General features: G+C 45.9%; 1 protein-coding gene across 1 annotated transcript; it reads left to right on the top strand.

The window, feature by feature from the left end:
• The first annotated feature begins 3,506 nt into the window (after positions 1–3,506).
• CB1H4orf54 (chromosome B1 C4orf54 homolog) lies at positions 3,507–23,008 on the top strand. Its single transcript, XM_060654568.3, has 2 exons — positions 3,507–9,582; positions 18,174–23,008. Exon 1 carries the CDS (start codon positions 4,146–4,148, stop codon positions 9,543–9,545), a length of 5,400 nt encoding a protein of 1,799 aa, XP_060510551.3. The 5' UTR covers positions 3,507–4,145; the 3' UTR covers positions 9,546–9,582; positions 18,174–23,008.
• The last annotated feature ends 477 nt before the right edge of the window (positions 23,009–23,485 follow it).

Raw genomic sequence — 23,485 nt, 5'->3', positions numbered from 1 at the left:
TGGTGGTGAACTGTGTCTTCCTGTCCTTCCAAGTTCTAAGGGCATAGCTAAGGGGTTGCATCTACAATGTGCATGGCACGATTCTACAATAACGTGCTCTTCTTTGCACAAGAAGATAGTGCTACTTATTCATCCTCAGGGTACATGCTGTTTTTTATTCACAGGGATAGTTTTACACTAATCCTGCCACTCTGTTTCCTTGGACTCAGTGGTGACCAGCTGGTTCCATGTGCAGGCAGCTGTTTGAGGCTGTGGAACAGCTAATTGGCCAGCAGTGGGAATGAACCTGTGACCTCCACCTCACAGACTGAGTGCTCAGTCCTCAACTGCGGGTGGTGGGCTCGAGTCACTCAAGAGCTGGGCAGTCAGTGCTCTGGCACTGTTAGTTGTGAAAAGTCATGTAGCAACATGTCTTCACTAACCTCAATTTTTTAATCCACAAAGTGGGAATGATCATTGCTCTCTCATGGTGTTTTTAAGAGGATTAAACAAGCCAAAGCACATGTTTACCTCAGTAACTAAATAAATGCTTTTTGGCACCCTCAAAAAAAAAAAAAAAAAAGAAGAAGAAGAAGAATGTGGTGCCTTTTCTTCGGATGTAATTCTTAGGCGTGCCCACCTGGGCCAGGAAGCCAAACAGCTGGCCACACTCTGGCATTAGGCAGTGGTCTACAGAAAAGCCTCCTTCACATCATTGTGTGTGAATACAGAATTTAAAGTAATCAGAAAATATCCGTCTCCTATTGCACCCCAGAGAATCCTGAGAATGTCTGCACTTGGTAAATCTTCTGTCTGACTTCTAGTTTGAGTCCAAGTTTAAACCTATCTCTTTATTTCTAGTCTAGTAGCCTATGTCTGCTAACGTGCTAAAGCGTTCTTCCCTTTGAATGATGTATTTGCCTATTGTATTATGCCATTGTTGGACACCTGAAATATAACCATATTCTTTTACCAACTGGTGGATAGCCTGGCCTTCATTCTCTATTTCTTTAATGATGTTAAAGTTTTTCTTACTATGATACGTTTCACAAGACTTTCAGAGAATGCTAAGAACTTTCTCTGCAGAGATAAAAATAATGACACTGAGTCATTTCCTTTGTTGCTCTTTGAAATCCCATATAAAGTTATCTACCAAGTATACCTTGCTTGGTCTAGTAAGTATGCTTGCTTAACATGAGTTAATGCTGGTGACATTAGTCATTGTTAATTGCTCAAGAGTTGAGATCAGGTAGGCAATCACTGAGTTCATCTGTAAAAAAAAAAAATGACTCCAGTCATATTACGGAATAAAAGGCTCTATGGCTACCAAATGAGTATTTCATAGTAGCATACACTGACAGAAAACCCTGAAAATGCAGAGGCCAGGCAGTTTGGGGTTCTTAATTGTGTTGACTTTCTGCTACAATTGGTCATTGTTTTTCCATTTATGAGTTTCTTTCTTCTTTTTCTTCTTTTTTTTCCTTCCAATCTTTTAATAGAGTCTGTCCTATTCTGAATTCTCTGCCTGTCTGATTTTTAAATAGAATTTGTGGTTTGAATTAAACCTTAGTTTTTGGAAGTTGACTTTATTTGAAAGAGATTTTCTTACAAGTTTTTCCTACACTGGCATTCATTTAGTTAGAAAAGAGAAAAAGACCTGCACAGAGAAATTGCAGGTAAGTACCTCTTTTAGGATAACCCTCTTTTTGTCTCTTGGGGAGCTCTGGCTAGGGCTGTGCTTTCTGGAGGAAGCAAGACTCTAGAAGCAGGTTTTCATAACTTCAGCCATTAAGCAATTATTCCTTAACCTACAAGGCATCTGACCTTCCAATTTTGTACTTTGTCAACTGCAGGGAGAAACCGCTGAAATATGTCGAGTTATCATGACAGACAGGGCCATGTGGAAAGTGCTGGAAAATTCCTCCTTAGACTATAATTGCCTTGATGGGCAGAAATTCTGCCTTCTATTCAACTATGGAGTGTGTATGGCCCATAGTGCTTGAGGCAGTGTTCAGGATTTATTGTGCAAGGCTTCAGAGCAAGATTAAAATGGGGCATTGAAATTACTCTACTTGCCTGAGCAACCAATTCTATTTTATTTCATTTTATTTATAGGGTCATGTTCCTTAATCCCTGAGTATATAATGTATACACAGGTTGATAATATTTTTATCAGAAATATTTTTATCAGAAAGAGGTGTGTTCTGTTTGTGGTCATGCAGATGAGATTGCCTAATAGATGCATTGCTTCCTTCTAATTGAGCATTTGGCACCGTGGAGAGCGTTCGAGCAGAGAAGCCAGCAAGCCTCTGCAGCATAATGCTCCAGGTTCAAGCTCTGGAGCCAGACTGCTTGGGTTTGAGTCCTACTCCATAATTTCTTAACATCTCTATGCCTCAGCTTTCTTATGCATTAAAATTGTACCTAACTCATCAGGTTGCTAATACATACACATGTAAAGGTGCATCACACACAGTAAGGCTACATAACTCTTAGTTGTGATTATTATTTAACCTTTTCATTGTCATTAAAAATCTGGGAATTTGTGCCATTGAGTCTGGTTCTCCATAACCAAAAAGTTGGCTGAAAATTTAGCAAATTCTCCCTTTTCTTCTTTTTCTTTCATTCCCTTCCTCTCCCTCTGTTTCTTCCTGTTTCCTTTTCTCTTTTACTCTCCGCCTAGTGCTCTGGCTTTATATCCACACCATGATACTTGATATTTCCAGTATTTCCTTATGTCATGTTTTTAATGGCAATGACGTGAGCAGAAGCAAGTTGTCAGGGGGAGAACGGCAATGCTGTACTCTCCACGTCTCGGGTATGGGAAGGTAAATGCTTCACTTATTAGGGCTCCCACTCCATACCTACCCCCACGCCTATCCAGAAGAAGGAACATTTTTCTGTGCGGGGGTGGCTTTCACATTGGAAGGGGATGGGTGATGATGTTATTTTTGTTCCCCACAAATGTGGATGTTTAAAATAGTGCTTTATTCAATCGGCATAAGTGACACATAGACTATGTATAGTGGTGAAATTGGGCCTGGCAGGTGATGAGGGCCAGATCTTATGAAAACCAAGGGTCGTGGTTCTCCACTGATAGCACCCAAGGATCTGCTCTGAGAGTGGCCAGCACAGAACCCCTATCATGGGGCGCCTGGCAAATTCACTTGCACAACTACTGAATTATCTGAAATGGATGTACCTCAGAGCCAGTGAACTGGGACTTTGGCTCCATTTCCATGGGGCATGCCAGCGGGTCACATTTCCTCTCTGAACCTCCCTCCAAGCCGCACTGTACTCATGAAGGGTAAGTGTATTCGTCGTTCTTTTGTGCCTTTTGACTCCACGCCCTGCAGGACTGGAATTCAGCCAGCGTAACCGAATCACGAGGCTACAGCTCAGGCTATATTTAATTGAAGGTTTATTGTCTTGCCCCGGTTTTAGAAGTTTAGGGAACTTTTTCTGAGATCGATTGGATACTGTAGAGTTTGAAGTAGTGTTAATTTTGACCCCATGTGCTCCTTTCTAATGACTATTATTGAAAGTTTATTTATTTAAGGTCTTCTGTCTTAAGTCTTTGAAAATTGCCCTTTTATACTTCAAGTCCACACAGTAAGGATTCTAGAAGGGATTCTGGTTTGGAACAAACAGATTATCTTTTATGGAGTGTAACTTCGGAGAAAGAGGGATGGCATATTTTACTCCTATGGAAGTTTTATGACCAGAACTCATCTGAACGAAGAAGAAAGTGCATAGATTTTGAGGCAAGCATAAAGCCTCCCATATGTCTAGGAGAGATTTTGAAATCTTTCTGGATTGTCCTGAATTCATATGAAACGCAACGCCAAATTTGAATTTTATTTAAGAACAAGGGGAAAAAGCCATTTAATCAGATTGGGGAGTGAAAGATGGCAGTGAGTAAAGACTAATTTCATACTTGCTAGACATGGCTATAATAGATTACATAGAGCATTTGGTTGATTTGAATGAGAACCCACATGCCTCCTCCACCCTCCACCTTCTCTTTTCATCGCAGAGCCTCCTCTCTCTACCCTCAAGTGTGGTTTCAGTATGACTGGGGAACAGACACTAAAAATATTTCTGGAATGACGTGACCCACTCTCGCCCCATCCAGGAAAGGGACAAGGCTTCACAAGAAACAGCACATGCTTTCCTTTCATTTCTGGAAGTCCCTGGGTCGACCTACAGATGCTGCTCCTTCCGTGGCCGATGGCATTCAGACTCCTCGCCGCCGAAGGTGCCAGACAAACAACTGGACAGAACAGCTCCGCCACGGGAAGCTGGCCCCAGTCTCGGCCGGAGCAGCAGCCCCCCGGCCCCAGACCACCTCTGCCACCCCAGCCGGGAGCCTTCCCGCCTCCCTCGGTCTTGCCCCCGCCACGCCACAGGGGCTGAGGACCTGGGAGCTGGTGGCAGCCGCCGCAGTGGTGCCTACGGCCTTGGGGCCGGTCCAGGCACGTGGGGCCCTGCTCAGGGCCACTCTGCAGCCCCTCCGTGGCCAGGGAGGGACCCAGGACAGCCCCGGCGCTCACCACTGTCTCTTCCTGTCGCTGAAACTTAGCCGAGGGCTCGGAATGGAAGGCGCCACTCCCGAGCCGAGTCCGCAGGCCAGACCGGAGGAGGTGGGCGACCCCGGGGAGAGCGGGGCTCCAGAGAGCCAGGAGCTCAGGCAGCAGCTGCGGCCGCGGCCCAAGCCAGCGGCCTCCTCCCCGCGAGGAGCGAGCTATGTGGAGATGTGCGCGTCCGCTGGGGCCCAGGAGGACAGCGCCGGCTCCAGCGCACTCGCTCTGGGGCGCTGCCCCAGAGCCCAGGGGGCCCCTAGGAGTCCCGGGGAGGAAGCCCAAGATGAACCCAGCCGTCGAGAGGGCAAGGCCCCGGCCCCCCGGAGGAATCCTGCCGCCTCGGAACTCTCCAGATCCCAGCTTTCCCGCACAGACGGGGGCAGCAACGTCTCCTCTTCCTCCTCCTCCTCCCCGGTGGACAAAGCAGAAGAAGGTGGCCTTTCCAAGATGGATGATACCACGACATCAACAGGGGCTCTAGCCACCTCCTCTTCGTCTTTAGGCTTTGAGAGTGACAGTGGTGAGAACGCAGTGAGCTGCCAGCCCAGGGGAGGAGGAGGTGGGGGGAGAGCAGGGGGAGGAGGAGGGGGGGGAGGGGCAGGTCGAGGGGGAGGGGGAGACGGAACAGAGTGCAGGGACATTATTGCCAAGTCTCAGGGCGGCAGGGACCCCCCCAAAAATGAGGAGGCTCACTACATCACCACCCACGAGATCCAGCTGAGTGAGGTGGAGCAGGACATGGATTTTGACGTGGGACTGGCCTCCCGCTGGGATTTCGAGGACAACAACGTGATCTACTCGTTCGTGGACTACGCTTCCTTCGGTGGCAGCGATGAGACCCCGGGGGACGTCACCACCCCGACCGAAGAGGACGACGACAACAGCTGCTACCTCAGCACCACTCCTAGCACCAATGCCACCCAGACTCCGAGCCCCACCAGCAGCGACCCGGCCCGCCCCGGCGCCGACAGCAGTGGTCGCCACACCAGCAGCACGGAAGTGGGCAGCGGCCCCTCTGACAGTGACCCCACTCCCCCACCCACCGGGCCTGGCACCGCCACCCCGAGTGAGCCCTTGCCCGAGCCCCCGGAGGCAGCGTCAGGGGCAGCCGCCGCCGCAAGCAGCTGTGGGAGTGCGGCAAGCCAGATCCTCCTATCAATCAAACCGACTTCCCGGGCTATAAATGAGCCTAGCAACGTGCGTGCAAAGCAAAACATTATTTATGCTGCCAAGCATGAAGGCGACATGAGCCTCCGCGTCTCTACAGCTGCTGAACACAATTCAAGTTCACTGAAGCAAGACCCGGCTGCAGCCGTGGCTCAGCACCATGCAAAGAAATTCATCGCTGTCCCTGCTCGCCTGCAGACCCGGTGCGGGGCCATCCGGGCGAAGGAGCTGGTGGACTACTCCAGCGGGGCCTCCAGTGCCGTGAGCGAACTGGACGATGCCGACAAGGAGGTGCGGAACCTGACCTCCCGGGCCTTCCGGAGCCTCGCCTACCCCTACTTCGAGGCCCTGAACATCAGCTCCCGGGAGTCCTCCACGCTCTCCGAGGTCGGCTTTGGGCGGTGGTCGACCTTCCTGGACTTAAAATGTGGAGGTGTTGGAGCCAGGGTGGAGCAGAGCCTCCTGAGGAGCAGTGCGGCCTCCGTGGCCGCGGGTCTGAGGAAGGGCGGTGGGGCCAGGACGGCCGCAGACCAGCTCTACATCCAGTCCAGGAAGTCCCAGACCAAAGCCTTGGAGTTCGTGGTCAGCAAAGTCGAGGGGGAAATCAAACATGTGGAGACCCCGCTGTGTTTCCAGAAACAGGTCCAGACGGGCTCCCGCGTGGTCACCCTTCTCGAGCCCATGAATTGCCGCAGTGACAGCAAAGCCAGTTCGGCCACTGGGCCCTGCAGAACCACCAGAGGCTCCAGCAAGGGCCCCGGGTCGGTGCACACTGACGATGGCTCGGAGACCTCTGAGAGCAGCAAGCCTGCCTCCCGCGCCGACGGCCCCCAGAAGAAGTCCAAGTTTGCTTCCAGTCTGCTCAAAAATGTCATCTCCAAGAAGATGCAGCGGGAACATGAGTTCAAAATGGAGAGGGGAGAAGTCAGCGACACATCCCACCATAACCTCTCCGGCACCTCCAAGGAGACGGCAGAGAGCCCTGCTCGGGGGGAGAAGCCGCGGGAGAGGGGCCTGCAGAGGCAGAGTTCTCGCCACTCAGAGGCGGGCTCTGAGTACACGGTGCTCAGCGTGGCGGACGCAGGTGTGGAGGGGTCCGCAGCCGAGTCTAAATCCCCGATCTTCAAAGCCAGTGCTCCTCGGGAGAGCGCCGCGGTCTCCTGGCGAAATTTCCCGGATGGACATACGGAGGAAGTCTGCGAAATTAAGAAGAGTGCATCAGAGACTGTCAAAGGCATCTTCCTCCGCAGTCAGAACAGTGCATTCCGGTCCTGGAAGGAGAAGGAGGCAGAGAAGAGGGAAGAAAAAGCCCCCATTGGGAAGCTGAAGCTTCCCAAAGGGGGCGACTGGAGGGCTGATCTCGGAGAGATCTCTGCCAGCAAGTCCACCATCATGTCTCGCCTTTTCGTCCCCAACATCCAGCAGACGCCCAAGGACAAGCAGCCGGGGAAGCAGGCTACCAAGTATCCTGCTGCCCAAGCCACCTCCATGGCAGTGATACGGCCCAAGGCTCCCGAAATCAAGATCCGGCTGGGGAGCGTGCAGCAGCCAAGCTCGGACTTCAACATTGCCAAATTGCTCACGCCCAAACTGGCCAGCAGCAGCGCCTCTAACCTCTTTAAGACCATTGAGGACAACAGCAGAGCGCAGCAGAAACTCTTCCGGGGAGACAACCTGGAAAAAGTGCCCCAGTTCCAGGTGAGAGACGTCAGAGACAAGTCCAAGGCCCAGGGCCCCCTCCACCAGGTGAGAGATGTCAGGAAACTAATCAAAGGGTCAGGGGACAGCAGTGACAAGGGCAGCGTTACCCCAGAGCAGGGGCTGACCGGGCCCAAACCCAGGCAGCTGGCCGCTGCAGCTGGCGGATCCAAATCCCTTTCTCCCATAGTGATTACGTGCCAGGCCGTGGTGAACCAGAGGGAAGATAGCATGGACCGCGAGCCGAGGGAGAACATAGGCAAAGGTGGCAGCGGCAGGGTCTTGAATTCCTCCTCACCGGAAGGGACAGTCTTGGTTCATAGGGCATCTGGCAGGCTGCCCGTGGCCACCATTGCCCCCAATAAGCCGGAGCAGGGGTCTTACCTGCCTGTGCTCAAGATCGTCTCTAAGGCTTCTGCTCAGAAGACCCCAGAGAAGGCCAAGGAGGAGGAGGTCAAGGAGGAAGGGAAAGGCCCCAAGCCATCTCGGAATGCCCTGGAGAAGCTGACTGCTGCAGTGAGGTCCATGGAAGAGCTGTACAGCTTCAACAGGAACGAGTGGAAGCGCAAAAGTGACCCTTTGCCCATGATGATGGACAGCCATGTCCTGTCGCTCATTGCCAGTGAGGAGAGGGAAGGGGCTGCGGGTGCTGAGGGGGACCCAGACAAGCTGGCCCGACGACTGGGTGAGCTGGAGGAGCGGGGCGCAGGAAACAAAGGCGGTGTGGTCCTGCGTGGGGGCCCCGTGGAACGTCTGCAGCGGAGAAACTCCAACCCTAGCACTGAGAGTGTGTCCGCCCGGGCAGCTGCCTTTGAGAACCTGGCCAGGGAGAGGCCTCGATCGCTCTATATTCCCCCAGTCCACAAGGATGTGGAAAGAACCCAGCCCCTGCAGCCCCTCCCCCCACTCCCCAGCAACCGAAATGTGTTCACCGTGAGTGCCAGCAGCACCCAGAAAACTGGGGGTGTCGCTGGCAAGTTCCCACAAGGGCCGTCGCCAGAGAGTCCTTCGGCAGCAAAGGGCATCAAATCACAGGGACTCCGGTCCCTCAAGATCTCTCCGGCCACACGGGCACCTCCTGATGAGGTGACCAATAGGAAAAATGGCAGCAATTTGGAAAAGAACAATAGTGACTGTGAGAATTACCTGACCATCCCCCTTAAAGGAAGCTCTGCAGCTGGAGAGCTTCCGGGCCGGCTGGGGGCTGGGAGGGAGGGGCCGCCCGCCTCCTCAGCGACCACTCTCTGCAGCTTGCCACCCCTGAGCGCCCGCAGTCAGGTCCCCAGTAGTCCCAAAGGCTCTCAGGTCAGTGGAACCGGCCGGCCAGCTTGGCGCACCAAACCCGACAACCCCAGGGAGACAGTAGCTGCCCCCCAAGGGCCACAGAGCCCCGAGCATCTTCCCACTGCCATCTACCACCAGCAGCCACTACCCTTCACCCTGCAGGGAGCCCAGCCCCAGGTCCTCTGCTTCTCCCCACCCAGCATGCCTGCCCCAGCACCTGCAGGCCCGGCCTCAGTCCCCGCAGACCCCTTCCAGCAGCCACAGCCTCAGCAGACCCAGCGCAAGATGCTCCTGGATGTGACGACAGGCCAGTACTATCTGGTGGACACACCAGTACAGCCCATGACCCGAAGACTCTTTGACCCTGAGACAGGGCAGTATGTGGATGTGCCTATGACCTCCCAGCAGCAGGCTGTGGCTCCCATGTCCCTCCCTGTGCCTCCTTTGGCCCTGAGTCCTGGGGCCTATGGACCCACCTACATGATCTACCCCGGTTTTCTGCCCACGGTGCTGCCCACCAGTGCCCTGCAGCCCACGCCAATTGCTCACACCCCAGGGAGCAGTGAGCTCTCCTCCATGGCGGCAGAGCCCCCCAGCAAAGATGCAGCTTCGACATTCACTGAGGCCCCATACTTCATGGCCTCTGGTCAGTCTCCTGCCTCCTCTTCCTCCTCGGCCGCAGCAGCCACATCCCAGCTCGTGGGGGCCAAGGGCTTCGCCCAGCTGCACGGCAAGCCTGTCATCAGCATCTCTTCGCAACCCCTGGGGCCGAGGATCATTGCGCCCCCCTCCTTTGATGGCACAACCATGAGCTTTGTGGTAGAACACAGATGATGCGCAGTCACCAGAAAGCAGAACGGAGCAGCTGCTGGTGAGTGAATGTTACTTTGATAATCAGTTTTAAGGGATTAAGAGCAATCCTACTGCTTCGTGTTTGAAGTGGCAGGGGAGGCTGTCTGTAGAAAGGGGCGTTTTGGGAGAGGAGAACAATACCCCACCTAAATTATTAAGGAGCTAATTTCCTTACCAAGTTTCCCCTTCTTCCCACTCCTCAATCCCCACAGCCAGCCTTTCCCCCTCTGACCTTTTCAAACTGCCTGTTTTTCCCACCAGTGAGTAGGAGGGAAGTGAACCTTAGATCTGTCAGGTTAGCCTTTGGTGAGGATTGGCAGGGGAAAGAAATGAAAACCCGGTCTGGATTTTGTGGAGTGAGCTTCGCTCTATTCCTGGCAGCCCCAGCGACAGAAGGCGTGAATATTCTGAGAGATGGGTGGGAACACCGGTGCTCTTGTTGCTCCCCACAAGTAAGAAGAATCACACTGGCATTTTCTTGTTTAGGAGGTTTTCTAAAATCTGTACAAAGGCTTCTCTCCCTCCACATCTTCTCTCACTTGAAATGTCTTATACAAAGGGACTGTATATTTTAAGCTCTTGTTTTTCTGTTTCCAGATAGAGTACTTTTTCGTAGGGTGAGTTCAAGGTCTTTAGACACACACACACTTGACCATGAAAGGGGGGATATTCTTCAGCTGCAGTGGCTTCTTGCATGGGCTGCTGGGTTTGATCCAGTCTGATCAGACTGAATCCACTATGCACGGCTGCTAATTCCTGTAAGACACTCACTTTCATATCTGCATTCTTTCCCTTCGGAAAATAATCAACCTCCACTTGCCCCCCTCTAGAAGAAATCAGATTAAGTAGATTCCTGATATCTGAATTAATCCAAATTCAGACAGGAGTCCTTGCTGTAAATACACTCCAGGGGACTTGATAGGAAAAATGAGTTTGGCTTGTCTGAACCAGGACGATCAGACCATCAGACAGGGGCAGCCTTCAATAGGAGCACAGAAGTGTCAGCAGCGTGGGGACAAATTGGCCCCCTCATTTTCCTGTTTGCTTCAGATTAGGATGTGTTGGCATCATATATGCTTCTAGGACTTTCACTTTTGGTACGATCATCCTGAACCAAGAAGGGAGGTGGAGAGGAGAGAAGCCGTTTCTCTGCTTATATGAAAGAAGTAAACCATTTTTCTCTTTTTCGAACTGAAAAGGAACAGAGGAACACTGCTTCTTTGTGCGGTGAAAGGGCCTTAAGTTAGGAAGTAGGATCATTGAATTAGATTCACAGCTTCATCTTCTCACCAGCTGTGTGTTCTTGGGCATGCAAATTCTTTAGCACTCATGACACTCACATGTCAATAATATCTACCCTTCGGGGCCCCTGGGTGGCTCAGTCGGTTAAGTGTCTCTTGATTTAGGCTCAGGTCATGGTCTCATGGTTCATGAGATTGAGCCCCATATTGGACTCTGCGCTGACAGAATCCTTGGGATTCTCTCTCCCTCTCTCTGCCCCTCCCCCACCTCTCAAAATAAAGAAATAAACGTTTAAAAAAATATCTCCGGCTGCCTGGGTGGCTCAGTGGGTTAAGCATCCAACTTCAGCTCAGGTCATGATCTCACCAGTCGTGAGTTCAAGCCCCATGTCAGACTCTGTGCTGACAGCTCAGATCCCGGAGCCCTCACTCTCTGCCCCTCCCCCACTAATACTCTGTGTGTCCCTCTCTCTCTCTCTCTCTCTCAGAAACAAAGAAACATTAAAAAAAATTAAACAAAATATCTACTCATCAAAATTTACCTCAGTGTCAGATGGCATAATAGTATATTGCAAAGTATAAAACCTTTTTCAAATTCAGGGATTGTACTATGCATTACATTTATTAGACTTCTAGACATTAAGCCACCATTCAAAAATCCTTGGGTCTTTGTGTAAAAACATTCCCTCATTTTCCTTGCACTCTGGAAACAGAGAACTTGCATTCTTCCTCTGTGAGAGCTTGCAGCAGGCAGTGTATGATGATCACAAAGAGAGGGGTGTGGGGACTCAAGGTAAATAATGAATCTTTTATTCATTGTAAAAAAATTCAGTCTGCTTCTGGAAGAGGCTCAGAATTAGGCATTCAGTCTGCTTCTGGAAGAGGCTCAGAATTAGACACGTAGTTTTGCAGAAAGAAAAGAGTAGCCTCTAGGCAAAAATGTTTTAATCTTCTAGACAGGTGGTGTGTTTACCTAAGGCTATTTTGGGGCAGCTAATCCTGCGAGGCCTTTGTGTGAGCCCTGGAGGTGCAGAAGCCAGGGGAAGAGAGGACACGACACAGAGGAGGGAACAACCGGGCACACGGGCACACGCTTGCCTAGTGTCCCTTCAGCAGCTGCCTCTGGCTTCCCTCCTGTCTGCTGAGTCTGGAGAGATTAGGCATGGAGTTGTTCCCATCAGGCACAGATAGAAATCATAATTTTTAGTGTTCGAGATTTGAACAGTAATTTTTTAAAAAGGTTTTCCCTTTTGAAAGCACAGCCTTTTATTTTAGTCCCCAACCCCAAAGATAGAAATGCAAAGCTGGCTTCTCGATTTAAGAAGACTTTGTTAGGAACTAACAATTAACGTTTTGTATATAGGCAAAAATCTATTATCCAAACTCAGATAACTAATATCCTTCAAAACTCATCTACCTGAAAGTCCTTTTCCACACTGTCAGTACAGAGCCCGACTCAGGGCTCGAACCCACAAAACGTGAGATCGTGACCTGAGATGAAATCAACAGTCAGACACTTAGCTGACTGAGCCACCCAGGCGCCCTACCTTCCTGAAAGTTCTATGCCACTTTCTGAAGAAAGTTAGATACGTGAAAAAGAAGTGTGTTGTTCTTTTTGGCGTGTGAAAAAAATTGTAAACATTGCTCAGATATATCAAAAAAATTACGTTGTACACATTCATCAGTGGATGCTCCTATGGATGGTCAGGGTGACAAGTCTTGAGAGCTGGTTTCAATTCAAGATATCCTTAGAATTTGATTTAAAATCCAGAGATTTTCCTTGAGGTAGAGTAGGAGTTTATGTGCCCCTTTTAACTAAGAAGTCACACAAATGACTTGACCTGGTCACAGCATTTCACGGAGAAGAAAATTAAAGCTTAGAAGGAATGGCTTTGCTGAGGTCCCCAGGGAACGAGATAGCCAGGATCTGCAGAGGGGGCTCTGGGCTCTCGCTCGCAGCATGCACCCTGGGGGCCACTCTGTTCCTTGGTCGAAGGCCCGGAGCAAAGAAAGGATGGCAGAGAAGGATAGCAAGCCCTGTCCTGGCAGCCAGGACACCTGGGCTCTCTACTCTGTGCCTCTCTGGACATTTGTAAAATGAATGTTTGAACGAAATGCGCTAATTCCCTCATTCATCCGAGGAACACGAACCTCTTGTTTACACTCCACCAGCTACAGTGTGCTCTGCGGTGGGGAGAGCCCCACCCACATGTGACCTGGTCCCCCAAGCCAAGAGGGCACAGATCCGTGCCCGCAGAGCTGCGAGACCAGGATTCAAGTCCTGTCTTAACCTCTAAGATTCCTTCCAGCTCAAATAATAATAATAAGTGTTTCAGCATCTATTTTTAGCTGTACCGTTGTACCAGGGAGCCTGGGGAGCTTTGCTCCGTCCCCCTGTGTATATCTGAGCATAACCAGGTGCCATCATCTCTGTCTACTTATGCAGTTACCAATTTCCCTTTAGTTTTGCTTTCGCAGATGGGTCTTTCTGCTTCTCTCCTTCCTGTGGTCACTGCTGCTGTGCTCCTCAAACTTTGCCATGTCGCAGCCTGGCTGAGAAGATAATTAGCAGTACTATTCTTTTATCCTGACTTGGTAATGGTGTCACACACTGTGACAAATGGATGAGGCTCTTCCCAGCTAGTGGCCTCGCGGCCAGTAGTCATGACAGGAGCCCATGCTCGACACACCGGTGTGCTGGGCACACCAGTTGCAAAACTTGGCTATTTTCTCCCTTGTCGTTAGGATTTTTCTGTTTTAGGCCTTTGCTGTTTGTCAGCTTTTGCTTTGAAAGTCCCTTTTCCACAGGATCTTCGATGCTTTTTCTGCTGAGACCATTTTTGTTTTAGTTTTCTGTTATTTGACACATGTAGCTGAGGTTTTCCTTCCCTGACACATTCCCTCTCATGCTTTCTCCTGCCCACCCACTTAGACACCATCTTTCTGTTTTAAAATTTGAATTGAGACTTGATTATAAATACCATTTACAAGGACACAAAGATAAAGTCAATAGGTGATAATAACCGAAGAAAACTTCAACTGGCATCATGCCTGCCACACAGCGGTTAACGCAATTATTTTGCTTCAGTGAGTGTCTTCTGTTTTTCCTATAAGACTTGATCTATTTGTCGCTTCATTTCTGAGTGTGCCTTATGTTGCTCCTACACGTTGGTCTTTCTTTTCTTCTTACTTCCTCCAGGTTCTTTCCACCGCTCAATAGAGCCCCCCACATCAGCAGCTGAAGTGGAAAGAGAGAGGGGCTGGATGCAGGGGCAACTATTTCTGGAAAGTTCTAAGGAGGCCCTAGAGGGGTCCTCAGATGATCGAACCCTGACTCTTGCATTGAAATTACAGGAGGAACCTGGGGCTCAGAACAGTTAAGTGACCTTTCACGAGTCACTGTGCCCCTGAAGGCAGAATTGGGACTAAAAACCCAAAGTATCCCATACGAGAGCCTTTTTCCAGTTTGCTTCTTTCTTGCATTTCATTTCCCCTTTTCTTTTTCTCCTTTGGTGGTCTCTTCTTTGGTGGTCCCTCTTCCTGGTGTCTGTCCAATCAGTTCACTACCTATCTCTTTCTTCCTTTAGCGTTGGTCTGAGAATTTCATTTACTTTCTGTTCGTTGCTTTTTGTTTTTGTTTGACAACTTTATTTTTTTTTATTAATTTTAATGTTTATTAATTTACTTTGAGAGAGAAAGAGAGCAGGGAAGGAGCACTGGGGGCGGGGGGGGGGGTGGAAAGAATCCCAAGTGGGTTCTGTGTTTTCAGCGCGGAGCCTGAAGCAGGGCTTGAGCTTGCAAACCCCGAGATCATGACCTGAGCTGAAGTCAAGAGTCGGATGCTTAATGGACTGAGCCACCCAGGTGACCTTGTTTGGCAATTTTATTCCCTTTTACGGACTCTTTTTTCCCATTCACTTGCAGTTGATTTAGTTGGATGTCCCACCTTGCTTCCTTCTTTCTCCTCACCTTTTCTTTCTGTGGTTTGTTTTTATCACCACCTGGGTGGCCTGAAGGACACTGCTCCCTGCCTGCTCCCTCACCTGCACATTCTTTGCAGCTTCCTGTAGGAGGCCAGGTGTCAGGGCCGCGGGCCATAAGCATGGCATTTCATTTGCAGTTCATTCTATAATCACATTCCTGAATTGATTTGTTCATTTCAATTTTTTTCTAACTTTGTTGTGGCTTCCTCTGTCTGTTATTATCTATAGCTGCTCTTTTGTTGGATTATCTTCTTAATGTCTTTTTTGCTTTTTCTCCCTTTCTCTTTTCTTGGATTGTAGCTTCCCTCTAGCTTATTATTTGGTGCCTCCCTCCACAATTGTATTAATACCTTTTTGTTTTCTTTACCATCTATAAAATTAATAATAAATGAAAAGTAATAGCTAATGTATATTAATCATTTGTTATATATCAAGACTTCATATCATGCCATTTGATTCTGAAAGTAAGTAGATACTATTTTTAATTCCTGTTTGCAAATGAAAAAATAGCTTGTCCCAGATCCACAGATCAGCTGCAATCCAGGCCCTTGGAGCTCTGTGGCCCATGCTCTTGCAGATGACCCCTTGTATGCCCACTTCGTTTACTCTCTGCCCTCCAGGTGTCAGTTTCTGGCTGTGAATTGTCTCTCTCCCCTTATCTGGGGAAAAAGAGAAGAGAATAAGGGTAACAAATTGACCCTGAACTGTCAACGTCTAGCATATGCTAAGTCTCTATGTGTGTTTTTTTTTTTTTTTTTGATTTAAAAATTAGCTGTCCTTAGTTATTAGAATATCTTATGCATCAAAGAGAATCCAAGCCAGTTTCAGAAACTTTGGGAGTGGCTGTGGCTCCCAGTGATGGGGAGAGGGTGGTAATTGTGGTATGTGGGGGAGGGGTGGGTATAGGTTGTCCGTGTGAGAGTGGGATCCCCCTGGATGCCAATGGGTTCATGCATTTTAGTTGAGGAGGGACTGTGGGGCTTTGACTAAATAAAGGCCAAGTAGGTGCGCCTTGAGGTCAGGCAACCCTGGCTTAAATTCTAACGCTCGTATTACTTTGCATAAGGGATTTGTCATGTCTGGGCCTCAGTTTCTTCAACTGTAAAATGGAAATACCTTGCAGGAGTGTTGGGAAGAATGAGTTATAAAACCATTACAAAGGACATAGCAAACAGCTCACGGCACATAGTAAGAGTTCAGTCTCCCTTGGAGACTAGAACCCTATAAATGCCTCAGAGCCCCCTTATCTTTCAGGCCCTCACGAGAGCAGAAAATTGGTCCTTATCTATGCGGACTTCCAGGACAGCAACAGGGGCCTGTATCCAGGATTGCTTTATATTTCCCCCAACGGAAAGCAATGCCCACAGCCCCAGAGTCCCCTTTGAGCTGGCTTATCTCTAAGGGCAGGCCCGTTGGCTGCGGGTCAGGGTACTCTAGTATCAAGGCCTTCCAGAATGTTATACAACTCTGCAGATAGCTTGCCAGCTGCATGTAGAGATTTTCCTCTCTGTCTGGGCACAGGTCTGTGTGAGCAAGGGAAAATCTGACCCAGCATCACTGCTGAACTCTGTCATGTGTTCTGGTCCTATAACCATGGGAAGTCATCCAGGCCAAACTGCCCAGTGACACAGTATAGTCACCCCTCTCATCTTTACTGGCTTCTTCATGATCCTCTGATAGGTTAAACTGGTGGATTTTCTTACTTGACCCTTAACAAGAATCGGACTAACTTTATTACTTGCAAAATTTCAAGTAAAATTCTTCTGAAGTTAATGGAAGCAGAGCCAATGTCCTGCAAATGAATGAAAAGGCGATATCTGGACTATGGGTCCCTAAAAATGGTCCCAGTCGATTGTATAAATAGGTTTCTCCTCCGTTTCTCAGGCTGTTCTCACCATCCTGGAGTACGCCTCCCACCCACCCCACCGCTGTCGGCACCCATCTCCACCCGCACCACCACCCCAGTCTTCAGCCTGTTGAGGGAATCTTTGCAAAATCTTGCCTCATGATGGACTCAGCCTGTGTGGTTGTCAGATCCATGGATCCTTGAATTTCATACTCTGCTTCTTAGTCTTCTATTTTCTTCTCCTCCCCTTGTAATTATATTTTCTTTTCCAGTTGCTGCTTTCTATGCCCTAAGGTAGGAAAACCCTAATTTTCACAAATGAGAAGTCTCCAAACCCATCTCGGTGTCTTTCATCCTGGAGGTCACTCCTCAATATAGAAGACAAAAGAATAAAATAAACAAACATGAAGTATATACATATGAAATCATAATTATTCTTAAAGACTTTTTTTTTCTTATGTATTTAACACAAGTCAATTTTTAGATGACAGGATTAAAATATCCCTTGTCGAGCTACTCTGATTGCATATAATTGATTAGATAGCTGTTATTTGATACTCCTCAGAGGTTATTTTTCACATGACAGAGTGTTCTTAATCCTTAACAAATATTACCTGTAGGCCACTCTATATCTGTCTTCATAATATTATGTTCAAATATCAACTCTTAAATGTCAGGAAAAAATGTTTTTTTAAGGCATAGTTTTAGTAGACTTACTATAGAGAGATCAACAGAAAAGGCTAATTTTCAGTAAGCTTTTAATCTTGTGATAGGATGGATTTAACTAAGTTATAGGCTCTAATCAGCGTGTCTCATTTTAATCAAAATGCACTGTACGAAATTCTACATAATTTAGGTAGTGATTGTTCACTTATAAGAATTATCAGTATAGGGTTTACTCACTTAACTGGATTACTAACTCATAAATTTCAAATATTTCTATTTAGCTTAAATATCATTTCTGCATGATATTTTAGGAATATATCTATCACAGTGTTATCTCTGCTGTGGATGATTTCAATGAAACTAAACATTTAACTCTAAAATCATTTTTCAATAATTGATTGATTCAAGTTTCAAAGAGAAGCTTTTCTTTGGGTACTTTCTTAAAGTCAGTGTAATGTCTAAGGAAATTCAGAAACACATTTGCCAACTACAATTTAAAATGAGATCTTCATCATTATTAATGTTGAAATTAGCCAAATAGTCAAATAAAATGTACTCTGATATCCTTCTTTAGAAGTGAGATTTACTGGGGTGCCTGGGTGGCTCAGTCGGTTGAGCGTCCGACTTCGGCTCAGGTCATGATCTCACAGTTTGTGGGTTTGAGCCCTGCGTCGGGCTCTGTGCTGACCTCTTGCTCAGAGCCTGGAGCCTGCTGCAGATTCTGCGTCTCCTTCTCTCTTCTGCCCCTCCCCCGCTCACGCTTTGTCTCTGTTTCTCAACAATAAATAAATAAATGTAAAAAAGAAAAATTAAAAAAAAGAAGTGAGATTTACTTTTAGTCTAACAATCTTTTCTTGACCATGTTTGTTTATAGGAGCAAGACGGAAGATGGACTATTCTGTAATCTGAAGGTTGCATTGTAACAGCACTAAGAATGCATCTGAAACACTTCCTCTACATGTGTTATTCTTAGTTTTTGCTTCTTATAAACCAAGTGTGTAAGTTTCTATATTTTCCTGAACAACCCTGTTAAAACAGTTTGTGTTATTTTAGTTTTACTAAGCTGATTGAATGGTTGCAGTTTTTCCCCTGTGAAACGATTTCTTTTTATACTGTAATACAGAATATAAGCTTTCTCTTCATCTCTCCCTTCTGTACTTGTGACTAGGCAAACAATCCCTTCAGTGTTTTCATAGTTCAATCAAAACATACAGCAGAACGAGATTGGTTCTGTTGTAAACCACATCAGTAAATCAATAATCTGGATTACAAATCTCCTTATGGGTTCTTGGAATATGTGAGGATTGTTTGATTTTTAAATATGATGGGTCTGCATTTTGAATCACATACGAGCCAAGCCTAGTCATTCCCTTGGTTATGTTCTACATGTTCTTTTATTGGGTTTAGCATGATTTCAAATGTGATTGTGAAAAAATAGTAGTTTTCATTCTTGGGCTTTGTTTTAATTTTCCCATTTGTACAACGCCATGACACGATCTGTCGCCTTAAAATAGAATGGCTTGAAATACTGAAGAGCCAGTGACTGCATTTAAAATTAAGTTCTTAGTCTCAGAGAAGTATAAAATACCTATTTTCCTCTTGGAATCCAACCTTTGTTATGAGTGGATAGCAGTTTTTTGTCTTCTTCGGTGATTCCCTCTCTCCATAGTTGCATGCTCCTCTCTCACGGGGTTGCCTGAAGTCTGAGGAGTGGCCTGTTTGGGGCAGTAGAGTGGAATGTGAACTGATTCAGTGGCTCTGATTCTCTCCAGCCCCAGCCATACAGATAGCAGTGACCTAGGATTGTATCACTTGCTCCCTATGGCTTTAAGAGATGTTGAGAATCCAAATCACAGAATCTGTCATCGACTTTCAATACTGCCTCCGCTGAAACTCAATTCTGAAGGTTATTTTAGTGAGTGTTCACAGTGAGTCCTGATGAGTTGATTGGAGAGATAAATATTTAGTTTGTCATAATTAGTATGCATGCCAACATATACTCAACAAATGATACATTGGAATATTTCTTCCTTTTAAAAAGAATAACTTGAAGGTTCTCCCAGGCTTTCTTTAAGGAGTTTCCTCTTATCTGTTTATTTGTTCAAAGGCAAATCATCCTGGTAAAACATTTTTTAAGATCCTTATTTTGATTTTAATGATCATCGGTATTTGGTTTCTGCTTAAATTTTTTTCTTGAAGCCACAGAATTTTATGCTATTCATGACTGAAGATGTGAGTAAAACCTAACACTGATTTTTGTGTGATTGACGTAATCTCATTTGTAGTTAGGCTTCCCGTCTCAGACTCTTGTAGGAAAAATGACTCAATTTCTCTTTTAGAGCCTTCCCGAAAGGGATCTTCCTTTAAAACGAAATTCTGTTGGGTAGAAGAAAAGGTTTGAGGCAGGAATAGTCAGCTCTGGTCACGATTCCATCAATGGGCTGATGAGCAATGAAATGAATGTCTCTATGAGACAAGAAGCATGAAATATAAAACAGCCTCTGTGTATAGAAAAGATGACCTTGTACCATACTGGGGCAAGCCTTATTTCTTTGTCACAGAGGTCTTCTCACCCAGGTACAGCAGCAGTGTCACCCCAGAATTGCCTTAATTTTTCACCACTCTTACCACATTCAGCCATTTTCAGGAGAGATTGGCTAGGTATGAGGTCATTTAGTATTAAAACAAGAAGGTAGAATCGATTTCAAAGAGCTCAAACCTGCAGTGCCCAAAGAAGCACCATGAATTCTCAAATATTTGAACACATCTGGCAAAACCGACATAGGATTTGGGTGGATAGTACCAGAATTGACAAGACTGTTTTAAAAACACATGTGACTTTTAGGCAAACCCAGTGATCATACTGAGTAGTCAACTGCTTGCCAGGTCTTCAAAAAGAGAGACATTTCCTTCCCTGGAAAATGTAGTCGAATTCTTACCTGGGGGCCTGGGGACCCCATAAGCTATTTATCATTATTTATCACCAGCAGATCTGAGCCTTAAATTCTCACACTGAGGTAAACTAGTACAGAAACCAGGAAAGAAAAGAGAACTTTTCACTCATTGGTTCTATCAGAGAGGCCACATCTTCTAAGAAGCTGCCAAGGACGTAGTAAATGTCCAAGTGGTTAAAATGGAACTTTAAAAATAGTATTCTATGACTACCACATTGTTTATTGATAATTTTATGGTCCTCTATTTCATCAAACAAAAAAAAAACAAAAACAAAAAACAAAAAAAACCAAACCAATGCTGCTGGCCATTTACTACCTCAAGTGATAGGGACGAACGTTTTTAAAGACGTGGTAATTCTAAATCCTCATTTTCAGTGTTTCATTATTTCTTGAGGTTGCATTGCTGTTGGAATGAGGTGGTTGTGCCCTTCCTATTTCAACCAAAGTTACGTGGAATAAAGCAAGAGTCTATGAAGCCTTTTGATCCATAAAACTATTACCCTAACGATGTCCCTTTAGCTACTGAACTACTACCCTTTTATGTCTTATGTACACAAAACCATTAATGAAGCATGTAGCATTTCCCAGATAGTGACTTGAGCTTGAATCTAACGAGAGTCCGGTTTATGCCATTTCCACTCAGGGTTACATGTGTGACTCAGTTTTCCAGAGGAACCACAGGGCATTGTCCATAGAAAACTTGACCCGTTTCCTCTTTCCCCCTGTTGGTTAAATAGTCAAGTGGAAATTTACTCCATTTGAGTTGTTTCTGGAAAACTGAACACATTTTTAACCAGTATGAAAATTTTCATCCACAAGAATATATTTTCTTAGAAGCACTCACTGAAATTGCCCTCAGGATTAAATGAAGCCCAAATATGCAGTTAGTGACTTAATATATAAGCTCTCTGTCTGTCTGTATATGTCTTTATACGTTTGTATGTATATGGCTCTCTATGTACCACTGAGTAAATAAGCTAAAACAGATTATGCTTTGACATCTTTATGACAAATCTCAAATGTTAACACACAGTTCAAATTCATCCTTATAACAATAGGAAATACCTAGTGATATAAATTTCTTTTTCTTAATTTCAGATTTGACTTTATCATTGTTGCCTCTTAAAGAGATAATGCATTTTAATTCTTTTCATACTTCATAGAAATGAAAGTCTGTGTTTGCTACAAATTGAATGCTCACGCTACCTGAAATAATACTTTGGACTGCAGGACAGTATTGATTCTTAAGTAGATTCCCTATAATCTCATGATAAGTATATATATGTGCATGAGAAAACACATTCAATAATAGTCTCTGTGTTTAAAAACTATCATGGTATACATTTTCCTATGTGGTGCTTGAGGAGTTTTCATTCTACAGTTTACAAGGTGTAGGTTTGCACCCCAAATTCTCAGGGTATAGTATTTTACCCAATACTTGAAAGAAAAAGGTGCCCTGTGTTATACCAGTACTGTTGAGGAGAAAAATTATGTGTAGGCTTGTTTTAGAAAACTACTTATAAAAAGTCAAATTCATAAAATATGTTATGCTTTTTCATAATTTCTAAGAAGATATACATATAGATATGATATATATTTTCAAGAGACTGTTTCTATATTCTTAACTAATTTCTGGGTCCTAAGTAGACCTCACAGGTGCGTAAAATCATTAAGAAAGCATGTAGCATTTGCTAAATTGTACCTTGAGCCTGAATCTAATTAGAATTGCAGACTCTGGTTCTCTGGGGAAAAAAAAAAAAAAAAAAAAGCACATCCATCTGTGACACGTGCGACTACAAGGCCCAGAGGAAGATTCTGAAAATTGGACTCATTTGTATGCCCCATGTCTCAGAAGAGAACTGAACGTTCACAGCACAGCAGTATTTGTAAGCTGTTAACATTCTTGTTTCATGTTGCAACTAGAGCATATTATTAGATTTATTCCTATTTAATTCAAAATGGTGCAGAATAAAACACACACACACACACAACACATCAAATTTGATTTCCTTTTTTTAAGTTTCATAATTGCTTTTTCACAAGCTAGTGTTAATGGCAGAGTCCTTGCCAGGGTTCCCTGAATTTACCCTTCCTACCTGGATCTGTTTTCTAGCAGGCAGTCCTTTCTTTTTCTCCCTCTTTGAGGATGTAGGTGTCTGTATTTACATTGAAATCATATTATTGTATACTAAAGACAGTGGTTGTTGAAAAGAATGTGAAGACTGTGGAAGTTATGTCCCAAACAGAGAAGAGGAAATTGTGTGGTAAATAGAGAAAGACATTGGGTAATGCCGGATTGTGCCCCTGACGATGAAAAAGCCAGAGGTAAATGGAAAGAATGTGAAAATTAAAACTGCTCTCAAGGCAGAAATCATGGTGGAAAAGTTCCTACCTGAGGTCTGATTCAATTATAAAACAGTGAGCTTGGCCAATGGGACTGTGAAATCAGCCCAACAGCTCGGAGAATTACGCTCTCGGTGTGTTGCATATGGAGAAAACTACTAGACAAGGACTCGTGAGACTGGCCTACTTACCTTTAACTGCAGCATTTGTAAGTGATTGTGCAATCTTGTGTAATGGTCTTTTATTTGGACTCGTTTGAAAAAGAAATGTTTTGTTGTTGTTGTTTTTCAGTAAAAGTAACCGCAAAGAAAACATGCATCGTTTGTCTCTATTTGAACTCAAAAATCAAGCTTTGGGCATTTTGATTTTCTTCTGTATCCTACCTTCACTTAACTAAAATCCTCTATCGTAATGTTTTATGTCCAGGTTGTGTTAGTTTTTGATTGCTGCGGTAAACACAAATTTAGTGGCTTAAGACAACACAAATTTATCATCTTACGCTTCTGAAGATCGGAAGTCTGGTATGGGTCTTTCCCTGTACCAGAGTATTTCACCTGACCAACTGAAGATATCTAACTGTGTCATTAAGTAGCATTGTGAGGAGCACCTGCCAAGGTATGTGATGCTCTGGTGACGCCCAAGAGCAACCTAGACAAGTGTCCCTGAGGGCACACATGGAGGCCCAGGAAATTGTGCTTGTCCCCTTCAAAGCATAAATATTAGAGGCACACATTTTGGAGACTCAGCTCACAGTGAGGATCAATGCTGTAACAAGTTCTTTAAGGCAACCACTAGTCAACTGGAGTTGATCAAAGCCCCCAAAATATTTGAGCCCACATTCCACAAAGAGAGATGTCCAGGATCCCTCACATATGTCCAGGGGTTGGGG

This window comes from Panthera onca, chromosome B1, assembly GCF_046562875.1.
Source record: "Panthera onca isolate mPanOnc1 chromosome B1, mPanOnc1 haplotype 2, whole genome shotgun sequence".
NCBI classification, from domain to species: domain Eukaryota; kingdom Metazoa; phylum Chordata; class Mammalia; order Carnivora; family Felidae; genus Panthera; species Panthera onca.
This window is presented reverse-complemented; position numbering and strand designations above follow the sequence as displayed.